Here is a 23,345-nt window from a genome sequence, read left to right as displayed (position 1 = left end):
AGGGGAGGGGAGGGGAGGGGAGGGAGAGGGAGAGGGAGAGGGAGAGGGAGAGGGAGAGGGAGAGAGAGAGAGAGAGAGAGAGAGAGAAGAGGAGAGGAGAAGAGACAGAGACAGAGACAGAGACAGAGACAGAGACAGAGACCACCTCACTGTGACACACATCATTTCACAAAGCCTTACTTCCTAATTCGCTTTAAACACTTCTACCAATTTATGACTAAGCATTTAAGTAGAGGAGCCTAAGGGAGCCATTCTCATTCAAACCAAAAAAATCACCTTGTTAAAAAATTAGTCAATATATCACATATGAGCACTTCTTGAGCAACACTCATTTGTCTCTGTATAAAGCCACCTGTGCCAAGGACACAGAGTTTTAAATTCTAAAGGTAAAGAATTATCTTGGGCAAAGTGTTGTGGAATGGTTGATTCCCCCATATTCTTTTAAAAATAATTAACATTATCATTAGTAAATTATCACAGTACAAACACAATATATAAACTATGTCAAAAGCACTAGGCACCATTAATTCAACCAAAATTGAAGAACAGGAAGGAGAAGGAAACATAAATAAAAATTTACTTAAGGAGCTCTTTTCTATTTTTTGTTGTTGTATTTTTTTGTAGTTGATTGTTGTATAATGCAATATGTCTGTGGTTCTGCAGGCACAAAAAAAACTTTAAAAGGGTAAAAATAAATATTATAAACTTTTAAAACATTAAAAACTAAAAACATTTAACAATTTAAAATAAGTTTCAGAAAAAGTTTAAATGAATACATTGTCCATTACCTTTGCAGTGGAAGATGGCATTATAGATATAGTGCCAGTTTTACAAAGTTATGTGAATATTGGGTATTGATAACGTGCCTATCGAATACACAGGTATACATACAAGCACTGTTATCAAATTTCTAAGAAACTAGTCTAAGGCTTATGGTAATTCAAAACTACAATTTTAGAGAACTATACTGAATCACTTACATGAGTTTATTGATATTATCATGGCTTACAATAACAAGAATTAGAAAAAAAACAAAAGCAACCAAATCTTGAATATGCATCAAAGTCATGGCCAGCACTTGGTTCCATGCTTGACAAGCTCCATCCCTTTTTGAGCGTGTCTTTCTCAGTGAGGTTCAGAGCATCTTAGTGTTATAAGTGGTGATACTGGATCTGTGACTACCCTCTTAAAACTTAAAAAAAAAAATCATGATTTCTATTCACAGTATTTGAATGTTGAAAAACACTCCCCAAGCACTATACCACACTGATCAGCTCCTTGATTTGTTTCCTACAAATTGGACAGTTGTATTAAATCTACTTAAAGATGTTTCTATAGCAGAAGAGATGGCTGAGTGGGCAAAGTACTGCACACATATTAGAAACTAATGCTTGTTTAACCCACAAAAGCCAGAAGTCTTAATACCAGCAGACCCTTGCTAAGATGAGAGATGCTAGGAAGCTCATGGCCATATCCCTTCCACACACATTTTCAACAAAACACCCAGTCTCCCTGTAGGAGAAGGCCCAACATATCAACTTGTCCTTTGATCTCTACTGAGATACGTCTTTACATACTCACATAATACACACACACACACACACACACACACACATGCACGCACAAGAGAGAGGGAGAAAGAGAGAGAAGGAGAGAGAGAATATTTTTTAAAAGAGGTTCCAATAAATAAAAATGAAAATTAATTCCATTTATGGATTTAAGATTACATCTTCTTTGAAAAAAAAAACCTAGTAATTAGATTGCTTCCAAAATACCTAAAGACCCACTGATAAACTACATTTTTTTGATCTACATCTTCTATCTCAGCTATAACTGATGTTAATTGTGACAATAAATACAATCTTCCCAAATCATTGTGTCATTTAGAGACTGTGATGCTGTAATCTTTGGCCAAGTCTCTTGTCAGGAGAGTAAGTTAAGAGAGAAGTTAATCAAAGGATCTACGAGTCACCTAGCTCCTTACAGGCACTAAGATGAGTTTGCTGTTTTGCTTTCTTTCTTTGTTTCTATTTCCAAGCCATTTTGAATGATTAATATAACTTAAATATTCACATCAGTTTAAATAAAACCAAAAATTAAATGATGCTTCTTTCTAGTGAAAATGTAGTTACTTGTTATTCCACACCCCAAAACTGAGCAGATTTAACCATGTAAGTTCAACATCACCTATGATTCCACAGCCTGGAAAAAAAGTCTAATCAAACAAGAAAATATACGTGAAAAGGCCTTTGCACTGCCTGACATATAGTAGCTTATTTTCAAGAAAATATGTATTAGCTACTTCTATAAAATTATTTCACAACATCAGTTTCCACAGTGAGATTTTAAAGGCAGAATTATTTTTGGTTCTTTTTTAATGTCAAAGTATAGAAGAGGGAAAGTTCATGTGAAGGAAATAACATGATCAGAAGTAAATACTTTGAAGTGTAAGTTTAGGTTTAGAAAACAAAGAAAAATTTAGTCACATTCAGTAAATTTCAACCCTGATTGCACATTACAATCACTTAGGGGCTTTTAAGATTATAAGTGACTGAGTTCAATTCTAAAACAATTAAATCCAAATCTCTAGGTATCAGAGATAAACATCAATATCTAAAACAAATAACCCAAATCTCTTTAGAGGAGAATTGGGGGAGAAATAAAAGAGGAAAGAATATAGATTGACAAATTGAAACTCCCTATTGTCATTCATCCATAATTCTTCTTAAATCTCTCATAGGAATGATGCCTATGAACTTAAAGACATAGCTCTCAATACTTGTAGTGATCGTTGTTGCTCTTTGCAAAGAACTTGAGTCATTTTGGCATCTGAGGTTGCTAACATAGTCCTTACTGGCTTGTTGGATGGTTTATACATGGGAAATTTGAGAACAAGCAAGTGAAATATTATCCTAACATCCTGTATTTTCCTGTAGCTGCTTTTAAACATGGCAAGTGTACAAACTAATTTCAAGAACACACCACAAAAAGATGTCTGAAGTGTGTTGGGCAGTTCATATGTAACATCTTAGGTTTTATGGAGAAGACTATCTTTGTAACTCTCAATCTCTGTTGGATATTTTTCTTTTAAATACAGAAACATTTGAAACTCTGGCTTTTCTTATAAAAAGTCAAAGTAAATTATTTGATCTCACTTTTGAGTCATTTCTGATCTCTTTGAAGAAACCCAACTTTCTATTTGGAGAAGATCATAGGTTTCAAGACAACTAGAGTTATGTTTAAGTTTTTTGTTCTTCAAATGCTAGTTTGAATTCAGATGTGTTAGTTACATTAATTTTTTAAACTGGTGTTTCTTCATTAGAAAAACTGGGATAACAACAACAATATTGACAAATGTAAAATAATTCTGTTATACAAATGAGATTATGTACATGTATGATACTTGAATTCCTGACTTTATGAAAGTATTGGGATTTTTCTTCCAGGAAAGAGTAAAATGCAACAAAAATGAACTTGACAGAGTAATCATTTCTATTTTATAAAGATAATTTCAATAGCCATAATCTTCCCTTATATTTCCAAATGAGGTGTAAAGAAGTAAAATAGAAAATAACTTATTTCCACATTACTAACATTTAAATCTCTAATGATATTTCCCTTGGCAAATACCACATTAGAAAAATTTAAGGGCCCCATGTAGGTTTTGATGAGAAAATTGCCTTTTGTATTGCCAACCTCTGTTGGATACACACAGAAAAGACATGTTTGTGGTTAGTAGCATCGAAAATGAGCACTCATTTATCTACTAAATCTGGTGACAGAGAGTGCTGTTATTATTACTCAGGAAACTACCACTAGTATCAGATTGATGCTAGATGCTTTCATACCAGCTATGAGATTTTATCTTTAGATCCTAAGAAATGTGTATAGCTATTTTCTATTATATCAATGACAAGAAGTGAAGCAAAAAAAAAATAGTTAACTAAATTGACAAATACTGTACTTCTTTCTTGTAAATAACTTAAGGCCAGGTTTGCTGAACTCTTTACAGCAGGATCTTGAAACAGGTCTAGTTAGACTCAGTGCTTTAGGCTCTCAGAAGAATCAGAAGCACAAAAAGATTGAAGGGAATTTGTCAGCCATTATTCTACTATATCGTCATTCTACTATAATTGTCTAAAACACATCTAGCTGAGAGGTTACTGAATGTCTTCTGACACTACTGCACTTCATGATCCCTTTGTATAATTACTTTTGCAAAAATTATCATTGTATTTCCACTTTTATTACAGCATTTTCAAGGGGAGGTGAAAACTTCTATGCTTTCAAAAACAAAGACATTACAAACATTAGGGCAAAAGTTGACAAGTATTTATATTTATAGTATATATTTTAATATTGATAGACACATCGTACAATAACTAATCCAATTTAAACATCACGTCTGCTATCTTACATACTTACTATTCCTTAGTGTGAATGTTTGCAATCTATTTTCTTAGAAATTTCCAAGTGCACTATGCACTATAATGAACAGTTACTGTCATGATATATGTTGATCTTCCTGCCTTGTTCTTTCCCTCCAACATAAATTTTATTTGACTAGCATGGCCCTAAACTTCACCAACCTGAAAAAAATCTTTACCGTAGAATTTGTAACATTTACATTAATAATTCTGTAGTAATAAACTTTAGCAAGCACATAAAATTATAAAATATTAAGACATATGAGTCTATTTTGATATTTATATTTTTTTTCTGTTTTTTCGAGACAGGGTTTCTCTGTATAGCCTTGGCTGTCCTGGAACTTACTCTGTAGACCAGGCTGGCCTCGAACTCAGAAATCCGCCTGCCTCTGCTTCCCATGTGCTGGGATTAAAGGCGTGCGCCACCACCGCTCGGCTATTTTGATATTTAGATATGAATGTGAATATTAAATCTTTAAGGTGGCTAACTTTTAGAAACTACATTATCTTTAAATTTTATACTATTTGCAATATCTCTGAATTATTCCTCAAAATTTATTTATACCTCTGGTAAAAATAATTAGGTTACATTTAAAATATATATATAAGACCATACTTGAAGTTCCTAAAGCTTTTATTTGATACTATGATTATGATTAAAGCTAAAATTTAAAGCCTATTCCTATATAGGTGATATTCCTCAGTGATGTACAGTATGTTGCTACATAGGAAGACAGTAAACCATTGCTTAAGAAAGCTTAAATTCTGTAATTAAATAGGTTTCTCTTCCAACTCCTGTTTCCATACATAAACATATGCAGTTCTTTAGCATGCTAAGCCTTTTATTTTAAATCTATGATAATGCAAAGAACTAATCTGTATGATGATTCTGAATTATATGAAATCAATAATGTAAAGTTCTTAGAAGAACACACCCCTAGTACTTGTATACAAAAAAGGACAGTAGAGAGTATTATTTGTTCTTACAGTGAATTTACAGAGAGATTAGAACTTGATTTTGCTTTTGAAATGAGTTCTAATTTTCTGTGAAATGAATGTTCTGCAAAAATAAAAGCATTTTGATCTGATTGTCCTTGGACAATTACAGATGAATGAGTATAAGGTTGATCACAAATTTTATGCTTCTTCTAGAACCAGGATCCAGAATTTAAATATTTGTTGGAACTAGAAAGCTAGAGCATACAAAGACTCCTCTCAGGGTTATTTTTAATATGTTGTTGATATATTTTGTATACTTTTGCACTATCAGAGTGAATGCTGATTATTGCAAAGGTTCTTGGGACTTTGCAGTATTTGAAGGATTTAACAGATGTACAATTAGGGAGTCCATATTGGCCCAGTTTATTTCACCATTTAACCTACCACAAAGTGTATCCCACCTAATACCTTTCAGTTCCGAAGAAATCTGAATGAATATTCAGAATCCAGATATTAAATGAGTTTTCTTATTGATTTTCTTTACTTAAAATTAGGATTTCTTCTGTAGTTGTAGGTGAGATGAGATATTCATATGGATTTTCAATCATTTTTAAATCTCCTTTTCTGTCAACAGGCTTTGCCAGTCCAATCACAGGAATAGCGGATTCTTCTCAAAGTAGCATGCACAACGCTTTACATATCTTTATGAATGGAACAATGTCCCAAGTACAGGGATCAGCCAATGATCCCATTTTTCTTCTTCATCATGCTTTTGTGGACAGGTTGGTTGACATTTCCTCATAAATTGTGTGTTTATTGCACTTAAATGTACTAGTAACATGTGTTTCAAATGTGACTTTAATTGTCATACCAAACCTTATAAATTATGTTGGTTTGCTATTTTGAGAGAACCTAAGCTAAGACTAAATGTTCAAATGATTTATTAAAGTAATATCTACCGAAGAGAAACCAGTAAGATGTAGAGTATGATAAGGAAATAGAGAATCTCAAGTTAAGCGACAAGTTCAGGTGTCCGATACAGCTGTCTGTATCTTGGAACAGTTTAGGGTATCATTTATTTGATATTACATTAGGACAAATTAATAAAATTTAAATCTAATACTGGATAGTCAATACCTACAGGTTGACTTTACACAGCAAATGCAGAACTGTCATGTACTAGTTTGATTCATCATAGACTATGAGGCTGTATATTCCTAGCACTGAATTTGAAAGCTTGTAGACATTTATGGTTAAGAGTAAAAACATGAATATAGGGAATCTACTGTGTATAGAAGGAAGAAAAACGTGACAGTTTTCATGAAAGAGACAAAGACATTATTATTTCACAGCAATTTGCATGGTTTAAAACTAATACTTTTATACATTTTTAAAGCAAACCGACATGTGGATGTGAGAGGACTTAGGTAAAGAGATTAGTCATTTAGACCTTAGAGAATCAGCTGTAATATATCCTGATATTTAATGTTTCAGCATTTTCACAGAAATAACAATGTGCTGGAATGGTTACTACTATCATGGATCACTGGATGCAAAGGGTTTTTTTTTGATATTTAGAATTCGTCAATGAACATCATTGGGAGTTTAGACAAATCATGGAAGTATTCTGAGTTTTCCTTTTCTTATCTTTAAATATGGTCTTTGGGAGAAGTTATGAAGAATACAGAGGTTATTAAAAGCAAGCAAGCTATGAAATTAACTAAAGAGATGTGTGTGAACAGTAGGCAGCACATATAAGTTACAACTGACTTGATGACAACCCTACAGGCTCTGGGGTACATATATAATAGAAATATTATAATGATATCACTTTGGTCATAATGCTGAGTGGTAGAAGTAATAGTACTTAATGATATCCTATATTAATGAGCTATAATATTCTTATTATCTAGCAATTTGAATAACTGTTCTTCAACAGTACACTAAAAGTTTGAATATTAAAAATGATACCAAAATGGTACCATAAAGAAACAGAGTATGTTATTGAGGTGTTGGAGATATTTTTGCCAACTTATTTAGTATTACTAGGTAAAAATATTTTAGTATATCTCCTTAATTTTATATATTCAGTAATGTATATTCAAGAAATAATTAGAATGGGTTGGGCATTCACTATACTCTCTTCATAACTGAGGCTGTTAATAACCATGGAAGAATGGTCTGTATCAATATTTAGAAGTCAAGGGTTATTTTAGGTACATTCCTCTCTATACAATTCTCTCCATTTTCCATGGATCTTATTGAATTACTTTATGTCTTTTGAAATTCTTCATTTTCCTATAGAACTTAATTCATTGTATCATAGTCATCAAAGTACTAGTTTATTTAAACACATCTTGAATCATTAGCTCAAGTTTTATTTTATCAGTCATGACTTAGTTTACTCAGTACTCAGCATGACAACATGTAATGTGTAGTTGAGAGAATACATGAAGGATTGTAATGTGCAACTAAAATATGCTAATTTAAAAATTGAGTAGAGAACTGGTTGAATGTATTTCCTATTATCCTTTCACAAAATAAATTGTAGTGAGCTCTTGCATGCTAAGGCAAGTTTAGAGAGCATTAAAATAATGCCAATGTATCTACAATTTATGAGCATTACAGTATTAGTCATATTATAAAATGAGGGATGGAGGCTAATGATATTTACTACTTCAACTACATACGTGTCTTAATATGTATGAATCTCCCTATTAATAAAGGAGAGGCAAGCATAAATAAATATTAGTCAACTATCTCTGTTTTTGAGGATAGACACAATTTTATTATTTTTTTCAATTTGTTAATATTTAGAAATGGATAAATATACTTTTTCAATAATGCCAATGATGGAATCAATTCTGAAAACTCAAGAGTGGAAGGAGATGGGCACTTGTTTACCTATAACTCTTAAAATGTATTTCAAATGTTTGTTTATTTCCTACTAGATTTTTTTTTAGTGATTTCTGGTGAGATATTAATTTTGAAGCCTTCTCTTCATAGGTTGGTTTAATGAGGACTCTTCCTGGCAATTCAACTCAAAGTGCTGCTTAGTATTTTTTATATATTACATGATATTTCTCTAGCCTTGACTTCTGGAATATCTTCCCGTCTTGGCACAGCATGCCATGGTGGTGAGAGTTCTAAATGTAATGATCCTATCAATTTTGTATACCAGCTGGTCTTCAAATTCTCTCCTGGAAATTGTCTGTGTTAAGGCTTACACATCCATGCCTTACTTTGATGTGATTTACTTTGGTAAAAATGTTTCCATTTTCAACCTTTGAGAAAATGATGACTTCCTCAGGAAATAATGGATGGGTGGTGGGTAGCACAGACTGTAGATGAATGTTTGGGAGCAGGAAGGAGTTTTATTAAGACACTGTTTTGCTGTTAAATTTACAACACAAAGCTTTATATGATCAAATGCAAATACACTTCTGCATACATACATCCAATTATCATTGGATACATACATTCATAAGTACATTTTATATCCTATATATGCCATATTGGACTCGAGCAGACAGCATTGACTACATATTTCTCATTTCCATCTGTTTCTATCCAAGCTATATAATGTAAATTAAGTAACATACAGTAAAATGGAGCTCCTTTGGTAACTGTAACTTAACAGACAAGGACATTTGGGAGTGAAGAAAAGAACACTATTGAGGTGAAGACCGACAGGCATCCCCATTAGCCTATGAGCTCACAACACTAAAATTGTGACCATCACAAAGGAAATATCCACTAATTATGGAATATACTTATGACTGTAGACTTCTTAAAATATAGATACAATTTTAATTGGTGGCATTTGAAAGGGAAAATGTTCAGCCTATAGCTAACAAAACTTATATAGAAGTTTTCAGTTAGAAAAGGTTCATTTTAGCCTCAATTATTATAAAATCTACTAAAGTACAAAAAGGATAAGTAACATTTATAAGGAACTAGATGTATACTGAATTTTTAGTATGCTGCATAAATGAACTCATTTCATATCTACAGATTCTACCACTGTATCAGTTAAGTCCTATGCCATTACATTACAGATAAAAAACAGAATTAAAGAGTTTAAATCACCTGCTATAAATCTGCTTCATAAAATACTTATTAGAAGGTATATGTACTAATAGACAAGGAGAGAATAGTCTTCTACCAGTGGGAAAACTGGAATTATCATTACAGCGCTTGTTTTAACGGTAACCAAGTAATGTGTTTGCTACAGAAGACACTATCCAAGCAGGATGAACTACAAAATCTTGGCAATCAGAAACCAGACTGACCAAGATGGGCCTGTTGCCAGTTCTCCTTTCCAGCTTACACCAGCCATTTTAACTGATTCTCAAATACTAGTCTGATGTCATTGTGTACCATGGTAAGATGGTGGAGGTAGACGGGCTGAGGAACCAAATGAGCAGAGGAAAATGAACAGGATAAGATGTTCACCAGTAGTAATTCATGCTTAAAACCCTAATTCCTAAATATTAAAAGAATTGTGCAATAGAAACTCATTAGCTCTGGAGCCTGAACCCTCAAGAAACTTCTGGCAAAGCTCAGTGAATCTTATGTGAGATTGGAAAAGCTAGTAGACCACTCTGGACCTATGTCTCCTCACATACCCTGATGTTAATGAACCTTCTTCAGTATAATGTATCTCAATTTTAAAAAATATAGCACAGCATACAAAGACTAACTCAGGAAGACATTTAAAAGTGGCTACATAGTCTGTATTTGCTATTCTCTCAGTGCTCTCCAGGACTGGTACACTGTTTCAGCAAGTCTCTGAAGCCTGCCTTTTGAGGGTAGGAAAATCCTGGCTAAGTGTAAACATGAACTAATGCATTCTAGGAATAGTAAGCCTGCCTTGATCTTCAGTTACAGATAATTATCTCTCCTGCAGTGATTTCTTGGATGTATTGCCAAAGAGGCTTTCCTTCCACTCTACTCACCAAGAGTCCCCTGGGCTAACTTGCTAAGTAAGAAGGCTGCCCAAACCATATGTCCTCAAATCAGATGCTGTACCAAATTGTCAGCACAGTAGTCCAAGCAGGAGGGTGGCAGCAAGACAGTCCCTGAGACTTCAGGAATGAACAGCAGATTGCTTCCCCACTGGTGACTGGAGGCCGAAGCTTGCTCACAAAGGTAGAAATATCAGGATTATGGAAGGAGGTCATCTCAGAAATCAGAGATCCATCTTCAAGTCTGCACTTTCTATCAGATGGGATGTCAGAGGGAAACCTGCTCTCTGTGTGTTTCTTTTATTATTGGCCTATACCGTGCTTTAAAATGCTTACTTGTTTTCTGAATCAGAATTCATTCCCTATAACAAATTGCCATAGCACCATTATAATCATATTCGACCACATTTCCCCAGCTGCTTTTCCTGTTAGATTTAGCTCTTCAAACAGTTTGTCTTTGTTAGATTGATCCCTGCGTGTCTCTCCCAGTAAATCTTGAGCTCTCTGCTGACAGGGTCTATATATTGATCACCTCTGGCATCTAATACTGTCTATTACTCCTAGAAGCAATCCACTAAGACTTCCTAAAGTGTCATGTAATTGATAATTTTGAGCAGTCAGCCACTATGGGTTATCAATAACATTTTGTTGTGAGATAAAATATTCACCCAAGGACATTGAATTGTACTTTATCTTGTGATAAAGAAATTACTTGCTATGACAAGTAACCTTAAACATGTCCTATAAGGAAGAAAATCTCTCAACTATCTGTAGAATCAATGTGATTTAGAATTAGGAGAATTACAATATTGTTAACCTGAATATTTCACTGGCAACAGTAGAAAGAAAAATAGGTCTTCATTACTAAATCTGAAAATAAGTCTTCACTGTTAAATCTGAGAAGTAATCTTAAAAATCATGTGCCAAACTCTTTAAAGGCACAAGGAAGGTAACCCTCCCCACCCCACCCCCCAGAGTTTTTAGTTTAAACTAAGGAGGAATGCATACTATCAGTTCCCAGGAGGTAGAACAGACTATTGAACATGACAATAACGTATTTAACCAAGTCAAGCAGAAGCAGTAGGACTATAGAAAATACCCTCATCTTTCATACTTAGAGAGCAAAGATCAGAAAGAACTTCTGTAACAACCTCAAATAGCAGATCCAACAGAGCTACTCAACAATTCAAATTGCCAGAAAACAGGATCCCTGCGGATCATAAATCATATGATTAAGACCATATGATTTAGTACTACGCATGCCTGATTTGAAATAATGTTCGTATGATCTTTACTATGATACTTGCTATTTTCTAACCCTTCCTATATTAAGGCAGAAAATGGTTTAATAATTAGTATACATACGATGTTATAGCTTTCAGTATTTTGTGTGTTTGTGTATGGTATTGTGGATAGAATTCATGACCTTGCACAATTCAAGTGCTTTATTACTGAGGTACACACCCAACCCCAATGGTTTTATATTCAATATGATACTTTTACTTTGTTTGTTTTGATTTGATGTTTTGTTTGTTTGGGGAGGGGATTATTTCACCTTGTAACGCTCATGTCACAATCTAACACTAAGGGAATTCAGGTTAGCAACTGAAGACAGGAATCTGATCACAACATCTGACACAGAGGCGATGAAAAATGGTTTACTGGCTTGCTCCCCATGGCTTCTTCAGCGTGCTTTTTGGTTTTGCTTTGGTGATTTACTTATTATTGATTCATTGTGAGTTTCACATTTCACATCATGCACCCTAGTCCTGCTCATCTCCCCATACCTTCATATCTGTCTTCTATCTTGCACACACACACACACACACACACACACACACTAAAAATATCTCATTGTGGAAGCTGTAGTGTGTCATAACATGTCCCACAGTATATATTTCTGTTCACACATCTTCACTTGTACATGTTCATTACCATGAGTCATTGGTCTGGGTCAATGTCTCTGGCTTCTTTGACAGCATCAATATTGGATCCTTACCAGGACTCCTGTTGTTTCTGGGGTCATAGAGATCCTGAAGCTTTGGATCAGCAGGACTGGCCCTTTGTCTGGTCCTAACGATTGACAGATCATACAGATTTGGGGATGTGCAAACTCAGAACCCTGGATCTGAATCTGGGTAGTTGCTGAGGTAGTCAGTACTCGGGCTTTCCCTTATCTGTGCTACAAGGGCAAACTCTCCAGCTCTGCTTTGTCTTGACCACCCAGTGCTGCCATTGGCAGGAGGAGAGATAAACTTTCCTGCTCTTATGACCTTATTGTCTGCTCATTCACCCTCTGCTACCAGGGCCTTCTCCACTGTGCTCCCTGGGATAGGTATGAGGCCTACTGTCCCAAGTACTATTTCTGGTGAAAGATGGGACCAGTTCAAGAGCACCACAGCCAATAAATAATAGGGACAATTCTGCTCAGCCCCTGGATATCCACATAGTCCCTGGTGATTGTGTTGGCTGTTTCTAAACACTCCATTTTGTGTTTAGTAGATTCTGTTGCTTTTACATATGTGGCAAGTCAATGGATCAAAGTGGGAATGTGTGATATAAATAACTCACTGTGTTCAGGATTAGGATGTCAATGTAAAAAATACAAAAATATTGAGGTCCCCTATTACCCTTCAAGGATATGATATTCATGACCTAAGAACCTCCTGTGAAGACCTTCTTTTTGTGTTTTCCCTTGACCAAGAGTCTATTTCCAGTTTGAAATTTTATCTAACTTTTTTATTTATTTTCATTAATGTCTTTATTCACTCACTTTACATCCTGATCACAGTCCCCTACAAGTCTCCCCTCACATAACCCCTCCCTCACCCCACCCTGGCACATCAAGTCACTGTAAGGCTAGGCACATTCTCTCCCACTGAGACTAGACAAGTCTGCTCAGTCAGAGACAACAGGATCCAAAGGCAAGAAACAGACTCAGGAACAGCCCACACTCTGGTTATTGGGGAACTAACATGAAGACTAATCTGTACAACTGCTACATGTGTGTAGGGTGCCTATGTCCAACCCATGTATGCTCTTTGGTTGTTGGGTCAGTTTCTGGGAGCCCCCAAGGGAAAGACCTTTTTCTTAAAGGTTCCACAATTTTTCAACAATGTCATTGGCTGGGTACCAATTCTTTAATATTATTGGACTTCTCTAATAATATCCAGGTATTGACAAAATTGAAGTAATTCAATTAAGATATTTCAAGTTACGTTGTTTGCTGACTCAAGTAGATTATTGGAAGAAAACTTCAGTGTAGATGGAATCATTCTGTGGCATTAATTAATGCTATCAACCAGAGGTTTGATGGGAAGAAAACAGTTCATGTGTATTTCATTGGTAAAGTCAACAGAAGTTATCATAATAACTTCTAATAGAATAATAGAGGATGATACTGACGTAACTAGAAATAATAACTTAAAAAGTAAGGTAAGCTCAAGGATACTCAAGATGAGGACCAGTCAAAGAAAGAATAATGCTATAAAAAGATGCAAGCAAACAAAAGAAGTAATAAGTTCAGTGAAAAAGAAATCATTGCTCACTTATCAATGTGGAGGAATTTTAATCCAGCAACTTGGCTGTTCTGGCAACGATTCACATCCAAAGACTTCTAGGTCCCTGTGAGCTGGCTGGAATGCAGAAATGTCACAGACCTTAAATCCCTTTGGCTGGAATATAGACACATGTTTAGCGCACACCTTTAATTCCAAACAATGTAGGCAAGGTTACCTTGTAGAACGAAGTGGCTATGTTTGAAAGTGATATTTAGGGCCAAAGCGAAACATCAGGGAAAGATGTGAAAAAAAAAATGAGTCAGAGATAGTATATGTCAAGTTCTCACAAGAAAGACAGGAAGAGAACTGTCAGTTGGGTAAGTGAATGAGTCAGAGTCAGTGTAGTTCAGCTGAGCGCACTTGAGTTTGTTTACGAGTTCATGAAGTTCTTGAGCACAGGCAGTTAGAACCAGAGAGAGAGAGAGAGGGAGAGAGGGAGGGGGAGAGAAGGGTAGGGAGGGAGGGAGGAAGGGAGAGAGAGAGAGAGAGAGAGAGGGGAGGGAGAGAGAGAGAGAGAGAGAGAGAGAGAGACAGAGACAGAGACAGAGACAGAGAGAGACAGAGAGAGACAGAGAGAGACAGAGAGAGACAGAGAGAGAATATGAGAATGAGAGAAGGCGGTTTTACTGGGGCAGTTTTACAGAGACAGTTTGTAGAGAGAACAAGCTAGATATGGGTGAAGACAAAAATCAGCCAGAGAATGAGGAGGAACCAGAAGATTACAACAGATTGCTAGCATTAGTTTCAGACCAAACAGAGCAATTCAGTGAGAAACTGAAGAAAGCTAGTTTGAATCAGTCAGCTTGAAGAGGAGATTGGGCCAGAACAGCTGAAGTGAACCAGCCAGACAGAGATCTATTATAGAAATTGTTTAATCCCATTCCAGAGATTATTGAGATAGGATTTCTCTGTGTACCCAAAGCTGACCTGGATTTATTTGTAGATTTCGTTGTTCTCAGTGTTGTGTTTTATAAAAAAGAAAGAGCCAGGATGTGTTTGGTAGAGGCGTGGTATGGTGAGGTGGAAAGGGATGCCTCTGCGGGTATCAGCCATTGGACTGATATAGTATAGAATATAGTTTATTTAGGGCATGGGGAGGGGAGTTGAGGATGGAGTAGAGATAGAGAAAGGCAGAGAGAGACAGAGAGACAGAGAGAGATAGAGATATAGACAGAGAGAGACAGAGAGACAGAGACAGAAAGAGGAAGAGAGGGGCAAAGACAGAGACAGAGACAGAGACAGAGACAGAGACAGAGACAGAGAGAGAGGAAAGGCTGTCCAGGACAGGAACATGTGGAGAGAGGAGGAAGGGGAATGGGGAGAGAAGGGATAGAGAGGGTAAGAGGTTAAAAGTGTAAGAGAGTAAGGAGGAGGCTAACAGCCCCTTTTATAGTGAGTCAGGCAAACCTGGCTGTTGCTAGGTAACTGTGAGGCAGAGCCTACAAGGAATGCCAACACTCAGTCTCACAAGAAACATCACTTTCCTTGCCTTCGTCTCTTAAGCAATTGAGATCAAAGGCCTGGATTTAGTTATTCATATATTTATCCTTAGAAACATCTATTTCAGTTTCCATTTATTTCTCCTTTCTTTGATGATTAATATCTCTGTAATACTTATACTTATTATAAGTATACTTATATCCCCTTTACATGTATATACATTAAATTAATATTCTTTTCTATATTTAACTTCATTTAAATTTCCTTCTATTTACTGTATAAACATATTCCCAAATTACCATACATTTGTTGAGTTTTTATGGCTTGGATCATGTGTCATGTGCCAAGCTGAGCAATTGGCAATTCTCCTGTGGAAGCCCATGTGTATAGAGACTGGTTGCTCATACCAGCATGATGTCTGTTTTGAAGTTAAATCTCTGGTGCTGCTATGGTTCTCCTGTGGAAACCCCACATTCAAAGGAGACAGGCTGGCTGCTCAGAGTAACATGAAACTCCACCCCACGTTAGTTCTCATGAGCATAGCTTTTCTTTTTTAGTTGGATAAAACAAAACAATTCTGCCCCAACCCCAGCTCAGGGTCCCCACATTGACTAGAACAATATATCTTTCCTAGAGCAAAATGATTTTTGGCAACAGAAAAGCATTATCTTTTAATTTGAAATCATAACATAAAAACTATAACCATACCTTCTAAATGTACTCATAGTCCCTCATCTTTATATAAATTTAAGAGCGACATGTGTAATTTTTAAATTGCTAAGGATCCTCCTAATTATTATTAAGCATAAACATATATTATACTTTTAAGGAAAAAATGTGTCATTTTTTAATCTCAGATTATTATTTGTAAGCGCTTGTATCCATCAGTAGAAGTTACTGCCCTGACTTTATTATGTATACCAGGGTGGTCTAGGAGTTACAGAAACCATTCTCACTGTCCCCTTGCTGTTTGTTGTTACACTGAACAGACATTGTGTTGCACTTGGCCACGCCTCCATCCCTTTGTTTACAGGGAAGTGTTTCAGCCTTACAGCTGTGAACCTGGGGCTGCATTTTTGTATGCCATATAATAGCATTGGGCCGACTTGCGGTGCCAAGCTTGGGAGAAATTGAAGTGACTTATCCTGCAGCTGTAGTCTCTAGGAAGTGTCCATAGGTTTTGCCATCTGCTATTGCTGTATCTACTAAATTTAGCTCTTGTGTAAATAGGAGCTGGTTTCTCTCCCTGGCCTTTCTGCCCTTGGGAGAAGCCCCAACTTTTGTTTTGCTTTTAAATTTAGTAGCCGCTTTTTTAAAGAGCCACTTTCCATACTCTTTGTGTAGGTTACTGCTCCTTAGCTAGGAATTGCTTCCCAGTTGCTCCTCTTGTGTTGTTTTGGGAAGCTTTGGTCTGATTGATTTAAAGAGAATAGACTTGTGCTGCTTAGCTTGAGTCCCCCCACCCCCACCCCATCCCGGCCCCGCGCTTTTATCCGGGGGCCCTTTTAGGTTGTTAGCTTGAGTTTTAACTGCCATAAATCGAGTGCTATATTGTTGTAAGAAATCATTTACTCTCAATCCAGGGATTCTACCCCACCTTTGACCATTTATTTACAGGATAAAAAACACACATAATCTTTATTTTTACAATAAGCCTTAATCAGCACTAGAACTTGGCAGAGATCTACCCTCTGTGCTATTAAAATCTATTTCATATAGGTAATCTAGACTTATTACTTACTATGTTTCTTCTGAGCTGCTCTTAACTCCAATTGGCTAGTCGTCAGGTGTATTCTTTCTTGATTCCTAAACTATGGTGTTTTCCTCTTTCTCCTCCTCCTCTTCCTCTTCCACTTTCTTCTCCCTTTCTTCTTGGTCTTCTCCAACTCCCAGGCTGGGAACACCAAGCACCACCTATCTCAATTCAGCCCATCTATAGGCTATAGGCATTTTTATTTACCAATCAAAAATACTTGGAGCAAGGTCACATAGCATCACTTGGATCTATGTGCAGACTCTCCCATCTATGGGGCAACCAGTTGAGGATCACACTTGGCATTATAATACATAGCAAAAGACTAAACCTCAACAAGAGATCAGAAAGAACTAGGAAGGGATAAGATTATTCAGCAGTAAGCCTACAAGATAACAATTATATCAGATGAATAAAAGTTACGTTTACATATCAACAAACGACTCATTTGGTGATATTGCAATTAGATATCAAACAATCCCCAAGTTTAACTGGATCATGGCTTGTGGTACTCAAAAGTTAGAATTCATTTGAAAACCCATACTTGATAATATTTAGCACATAGACAAGGCTTAAAACCATAAAACAGTTTAAATTACACAGGGACTTAGTACAATAAGAGAAACAGTCCAATCACTTTAACCTATACCACTATTGAAGAGAATGAGCAGATACAGATAAGGGAGCAGAAGGATCAACAGGGGAGAAAGGAGGAAAACCAACATATGAAGTCCTAAGATCCATTTAAGAACAGGAAAAACTAAACAAACAGCACTACCACCACCACCAACAACAAAAAGAAACAAAGAAAGGATACCAACAAACATGACTACTGTTCTAAAAAGAGAGATTAAATATTGTTACTGGTCCTGGTAGTGACCGTTGCAAGAGCAGATTTTGTAGCTGCTCTGAATACTGGAAGCCAGAATGGAAGTTTCAGAACAATTCTTTGCAAAGATTTCTAATGAGAAGTGAGACAGAAAAAATGAGATAGGATATATAAGAAGAAGGTTTTCGGAAGTTAAGTGTTGTAAAGAGATAGAGGGAAAGTGAGAAAAGCACTCCAACATGTTGATTGACTGTCTTAGCTACTGTTCTATTGCTGTGAAAAGACACCACAGCAATGCTTATACTAGAAAGCATTTAATTTGGGGCTCATGGTCCCAGAGGACAATGGAGTTCATGATCGTCTTAGTGGGAAGCAGATGAGCCACGGAAATGATGAGCAGTAGCAGAAAGCTCTACAACTTAATCTTCAGCAGAAAACAGGGTCTGGGAGCTGGCAGGGACTTCTGAAATCTCAAAGCTCTTTTCCAGTGATACACCTCCTCCAACAAGGCTGTAGCTTTTGCAAATAGTTCCTCAACCTGGTAACTAAACATTTAAATACATAAGCCTATGGGAGGTTGTTCTTATTCAAATAATTACATTAATGTTTGAGGTGTAAAGACAAGGAACATGTGAAAGCCTCCTGTGAGACATGCCTGACTTTTGCACATGTAGAAAGAAAAGATAATAGGTACATATATGCGTGCAAATGTAGTGTTGAAGAGGTGAGATATTTTGATTGCATTTTAGTGTTATTTCCTGTCTTTTCTTTACTGTTCCATTCAAAGGGATTGGTTGGTGCTCATCACTTTTAAATTTGGTGGCTACTCTGGAGGATAAGAAAGAAAACAAGAATCTATAAAAGGTTTTAGAAATTTCTATCTTTATGTAATTCAATACATCAGTAGGTTGTTGAATTTAAGAAATGTACTGGTGAGACCAATGAGAAATTTCTACAGCATAGTACAGTTCTTTAAAATCTGTTTGATACCATGTAGTAGAGTTCCATATATTTATATATTGATATGGATATATAAATATGTACATACCACCCATTATCACCCTTTAAATGTACAGATTATGACTTTTAAGATTTGTAAATTCATACTCAGAAGCTAGTAGTCAACTGTCAAGATTTCAGTTGATCTCTGAATTATTTGGAAGTACCATCTCCTAGGTCTGCCATTAAATCAGTTCTGAGTTCAAGGATAATAAAATTAGAAATAGAGCCTCCCAAGAAGCTAATTAAAATTATTATTGCCATAGAATAGTACCACAGCCTCGTGGCTTATGACAGACATTTATATTAATATAGTTTCAAGAATAAATGCCCCAAATCAATGTCAAGAGAATTGAATTCTCCTGAGGATTTCTGTTCTTGGTTTGGACATAGTCATCCTTTTCCTGTGTACTCATGTAGAATATTTTATGCATGCATCTGTGTCCTGTATCTATTTCTTCTCCAGATACTGGTAATATCTGATTGTAGTTCCCACTAATGACTTACTTAACTTAATTGCTAGTGTCTGACTTTGTCTTTAAATCCAGTAACACCATGAGGTTCAGCGGATTAGTAGTTCAATATATTATTGATTTGGGTGTGGGGGCCCATTTAATCTTTTAAGATGTCATACAAATAATTAAACTGTAGACTGAAGGAAGATAGAATAGTAAAGAAAATGTCGAAATAAAGTCGAGTTTTAATAATGTGATAGCAAAAGTAAGAAGAAAAATAAGCTTTAGAACAGATTTTTAGTTCCAAACAGCAGGTTACTGGTGTTACAATTTATGGGAATTTTGCCAATGGAATGGTAGAAAAATCATTAGAAGTGAAGAACATTGGTCTGCTTTAAAACTCAAATTATGAAAAATTACATGGCTTCAATTGGAAAGCTATTTTTAAAAGAAAAAATTTCCAAATTGTTCTTAAAAGAAAAATAAAGCCAATAATAATTATGAAAGTACAAAATATCCACAGGAAATGCTAATTTTTCATTTTAATTCTGATATTTTTAATTTCATGAATTTATGTTACTAATATTCTGATGCCTTGTGTGTTTCTGAAAGTATCAAAATAAAATTTCTTCATGTACTTTTGGCAAAACAGAAGAAAGCGAGGATGCATAATGCAAATGTTATTTCCATTTTAGCAGCAAGCCAAGATACAACTGTGGAGTACAAACTGTCACATAATCTAGAATAACAAAGGGTACAGAGCTGTTGGATGTGGAAAAAGACATGTTACTATCCTCAGTAAGTCAGAGAGAAATGTCAGTTTTCTTTTAACTGCATCTTTATTCATCAGGAGAACAATGTTTACACTTATCAAAAGAATAAGATTTGTTTAAGTGTGATTTTTCTCACAAGAAAAAAGAAAAAAAGAGACAGTAGAACTCCCTTAATCTTAAAGAGAAGAAAGACAAGCAAGAGAACAAAATTCAAGATTGATGTTACCATGTTTCCCTTAAGAAGCCAGAAGCAAAATGTTTTAGTGAATAGAAATCACATACAATCACTTAATCACAGTGATCTTTCTTTTCTTAGTTCTGTGGATACAAAGCCATTAGAGCCCTTGTTCATGCCACTGAACTGTGAGCAAACAACTCTGTACAAACACACAGTGTAAAGGGACCCAGCAGATAGCAGAGCATCCTTAAAATGCACCTGTTGTCCAGTTCCTTACCCTTAGTATGTCCTCTCTTTTTGCTATTTTTCAGATTGAAAATGTCTCATTTCTCATGTTCTGTAAGAGAACATGAAGAGAAGCCATTTCACATGTTTTAAGAAAATGTCCTTAATAGTTTTAAATCCACAGTTTGTATAATTATAAAGTAGAAGGCTCTCTGTTCTAGAAAGATGCTAAATTATCAGATATTCCACTTCTAGCTGAGGAGACACTGGTAATTGACAGCTGGGTGAGAAGGAGTCAGTTTTTACTAAGGATGTGGCCACTGGTAAGTTGACTGCTCTCTCATGATACGGCACAAATCCAAGAATCTATGGGCACCTAAACTGGACTTGATGTGTTTAAGAAAAAAACATAGATGTGACACAAAGTTGTATGACTGAAAGATGAAGTGAAGTTTGGCATAGTGGAAGAAGGAATGTGGATACAATCAAAGTACTAAAAGAAAAGGAGTACAAAACAACGAAAATAAATAAAAAAAAAAGCTTAAAATGACACAAATCTGAGATGCCAAATTCTCTTTAGATTAACAGATAAAACTTTAATAAATGTAACAGTAAAGATTATTTTACATTTTAAACACATGTAGACCTGTATCTCCAAACACTATGCTCAGGCACATTCTCTACAGAGAAAGGAATTGAAAGTATCATTTACCATTACATTTAAAATTAGGCCTATTCCCGTCCTTGACTACTAGGGTTTTAGTTTGTGTAATTTAATGGCTAGATTGTGACAGAAATAAAGGGCTTTGTTCCAAGGCTAAAACTAAAACTCCTTTGTAAATCAGAGGTTCCTGTAAATCTGCACCGTAAGTGAATAAGAGAATTGTAAACTCAAAATCCAATATATTAACGAAGCTGTGTGCTTCCCAAACCTGATAGATGTTTAATACTTTGAAGAACTTGAAACTGAATTTGCACATAATCTAATTTTCTGGTTTGCAATTAAACATAGAACTGGAAAGCAAGTTAGAACAAGTCTCTGAAACTGAAACAAACTAAGCTTCTGGGACAAATATGTTTGCATTTATAAGACATGATACAAAAAGGAACTGGTAAGAGAGAAAAATAGAAAAAGTACCAGATACAAGGGCAGTGCAAGAAATTTAAAACAGATTCAGAGTGAAGGCATCATTTTTGGACCTTTCCCACTGTTTTGTCATTTATTATTAGCACCAAAACTACAATAATTTCTTTTAAATAATAAAAATACAGGATATTGGAGAGATCAATGCTGAGTATCAAAGTCCACACATGATTATGTGATTGGGTGGAGGATTTAATTAGAATCTCTGACTATCACTACATTTCGTTTGTCATATCGTAAACAAATCAATTATGCCTCCAACTTCAGAGTAAGCATCAGGATTTCATTTCCGTTGTCTGTGTTAGAATTCCTTTGAAAGAACTTGAAATAATAAAAGATCATTTGTTGCAAATAGAACAAAGCCAGAAATTCATAGTGTAAATACCACCAAGACTAAAAGTCCTTAAACATCTTTATTTCTGTTTATTTACATACCAATGTCAGATCCTTCCTTCTTTCTTTACTTCCATCCTTCTTTCCTTTCTTCTTTTCTACTTTTCCACTCCTCCATTCCTTCCCTCTTTCCTTCCTTCTCTCTGTCCTTCCTTCCTTCCTTCCTTCCTTCCTTCCTTCCTTCCTTCCTTCCTTCCTTCCTTCCTCTGAAGCTGCCTTAATATCTTTTCCAATGCAGCCTTTATATGTAAGCATTATATGTAGGTAGCCAAGTTTGTCAGTTTGAAATATAATTTCTTAAGGACAATTTTTTATATCTGTCTTATAATGGTATTTATTTGATTTTAAGGTATTTTTGCATAACACATTTCCTTTTTACACTGAGTCCTACCACACGTTGGTATTAAATATGTCGACTGCACAAAATTGATGATCTTATTCTTATCTCACTATTTTGAGGAAGTGTTCATATTCAACTGCTAGTGTCTTATTTAAATATATGATAGAATTTACCAGTAAGAAAAAACTAAAAGTTTTTCTTGGAATATGTCTTTCAAAAAGAAATTCAAGTGTTTGCATAAATATAACATTATTCAACTCCGTCTTCTTAAATACATTTTAATAGTTTGTAATTTTCATGAAAATTTTCCAATATTGTCAGATTATAAAACAGTGGTCAAATATATTTTATTTTTTAATCCTTTAGTGTATATGCATCTTTGTGTGACACCTAATAATCATTTTTGATAGTACAACTTCTGTTGTTTTTTTTTTTACTGTGACCAACTTTCTAACTTTCTTTCCTTATTTCTTTCTCCCTCTTCCTTCCTTCCTTATTTTCTTCTTTCTTTCTTTCTTTCTTTCTTTCTTTCTTTCTTTCTTTCTTTCTTTCTGTCTTTCTTTCTGTCTTTCTTTCTTTCTTTCTTTCTTTTGTTCTTTCTTATTTAATTTTAATTTTGTTTATTTTGCATCCTGACCCCAGTTTCCCCTCCTATCTCTCCTCCTAGTTCCTCCTCTCCCCAATCTACTCATCTTGTATTTATCCTCAGAAAAGGGCCTCCATGCCTTTCAACCAGCAGTGGCATTTCAAGCTGAAGCAACACTAAGCATCTTCTCTTTTATTAAGGCTAGACAAGCAACCCAGTAGGGAAAGGGTTCCAAAGGCAGGCTATGACCTAGATAACCAGAGTTTATCAGAACCCTTGATTTTTATTATAAGCTATAGCTTAAGGTTATTCTTCTCCATTGTTTTTAACCTTCAGT

The 23,345-nt window shown here is 35.4% G+C and overlaps 1 protein-coding gene across 1 annotated transcript in view; it reads left to right on the top strand.

Moving 5' to 3' along the window:
* Tyr (tyrosinase) overlaps window positions 1-23,345 on the top strand; it is a 59,237-nt gene that overhangs the window by 14,343 nt on the left and 21,549 nt on the right. The window contains exon 3 of the mRNA XM_028774776.1: window positions 6,001-6,148. Within this exon, the coding sequence (XP_028630609.1) occupies window positions 6,001-6,148 (148 nt within the window). The remainder of the gene's footprint in view (window positions 1-6,000; window positions 6,149-23,345) is intronic.

This window comes from Grammomys surdaster, unplaced genomic scaffold (assembly GCF_004785775.1).
Source record: "Grammomys surdaster isolate TR1022 unplaced genomic scaffold, NIH_TR_1.0 242, whole genome shotgun sequence".
Taxonomy (NCBI): domain Eukaryota; kingdom Metazoa; phylum Chordata; class Mammalia; order Rodentia; family Muridae; genus Grammomys; species Grammomys surdaster.
The sequence above is the reverse complement of the archived record's forward strand: the minus strand, read 5'-3'. Positions and strand labels throughout refer to the sequence as shown.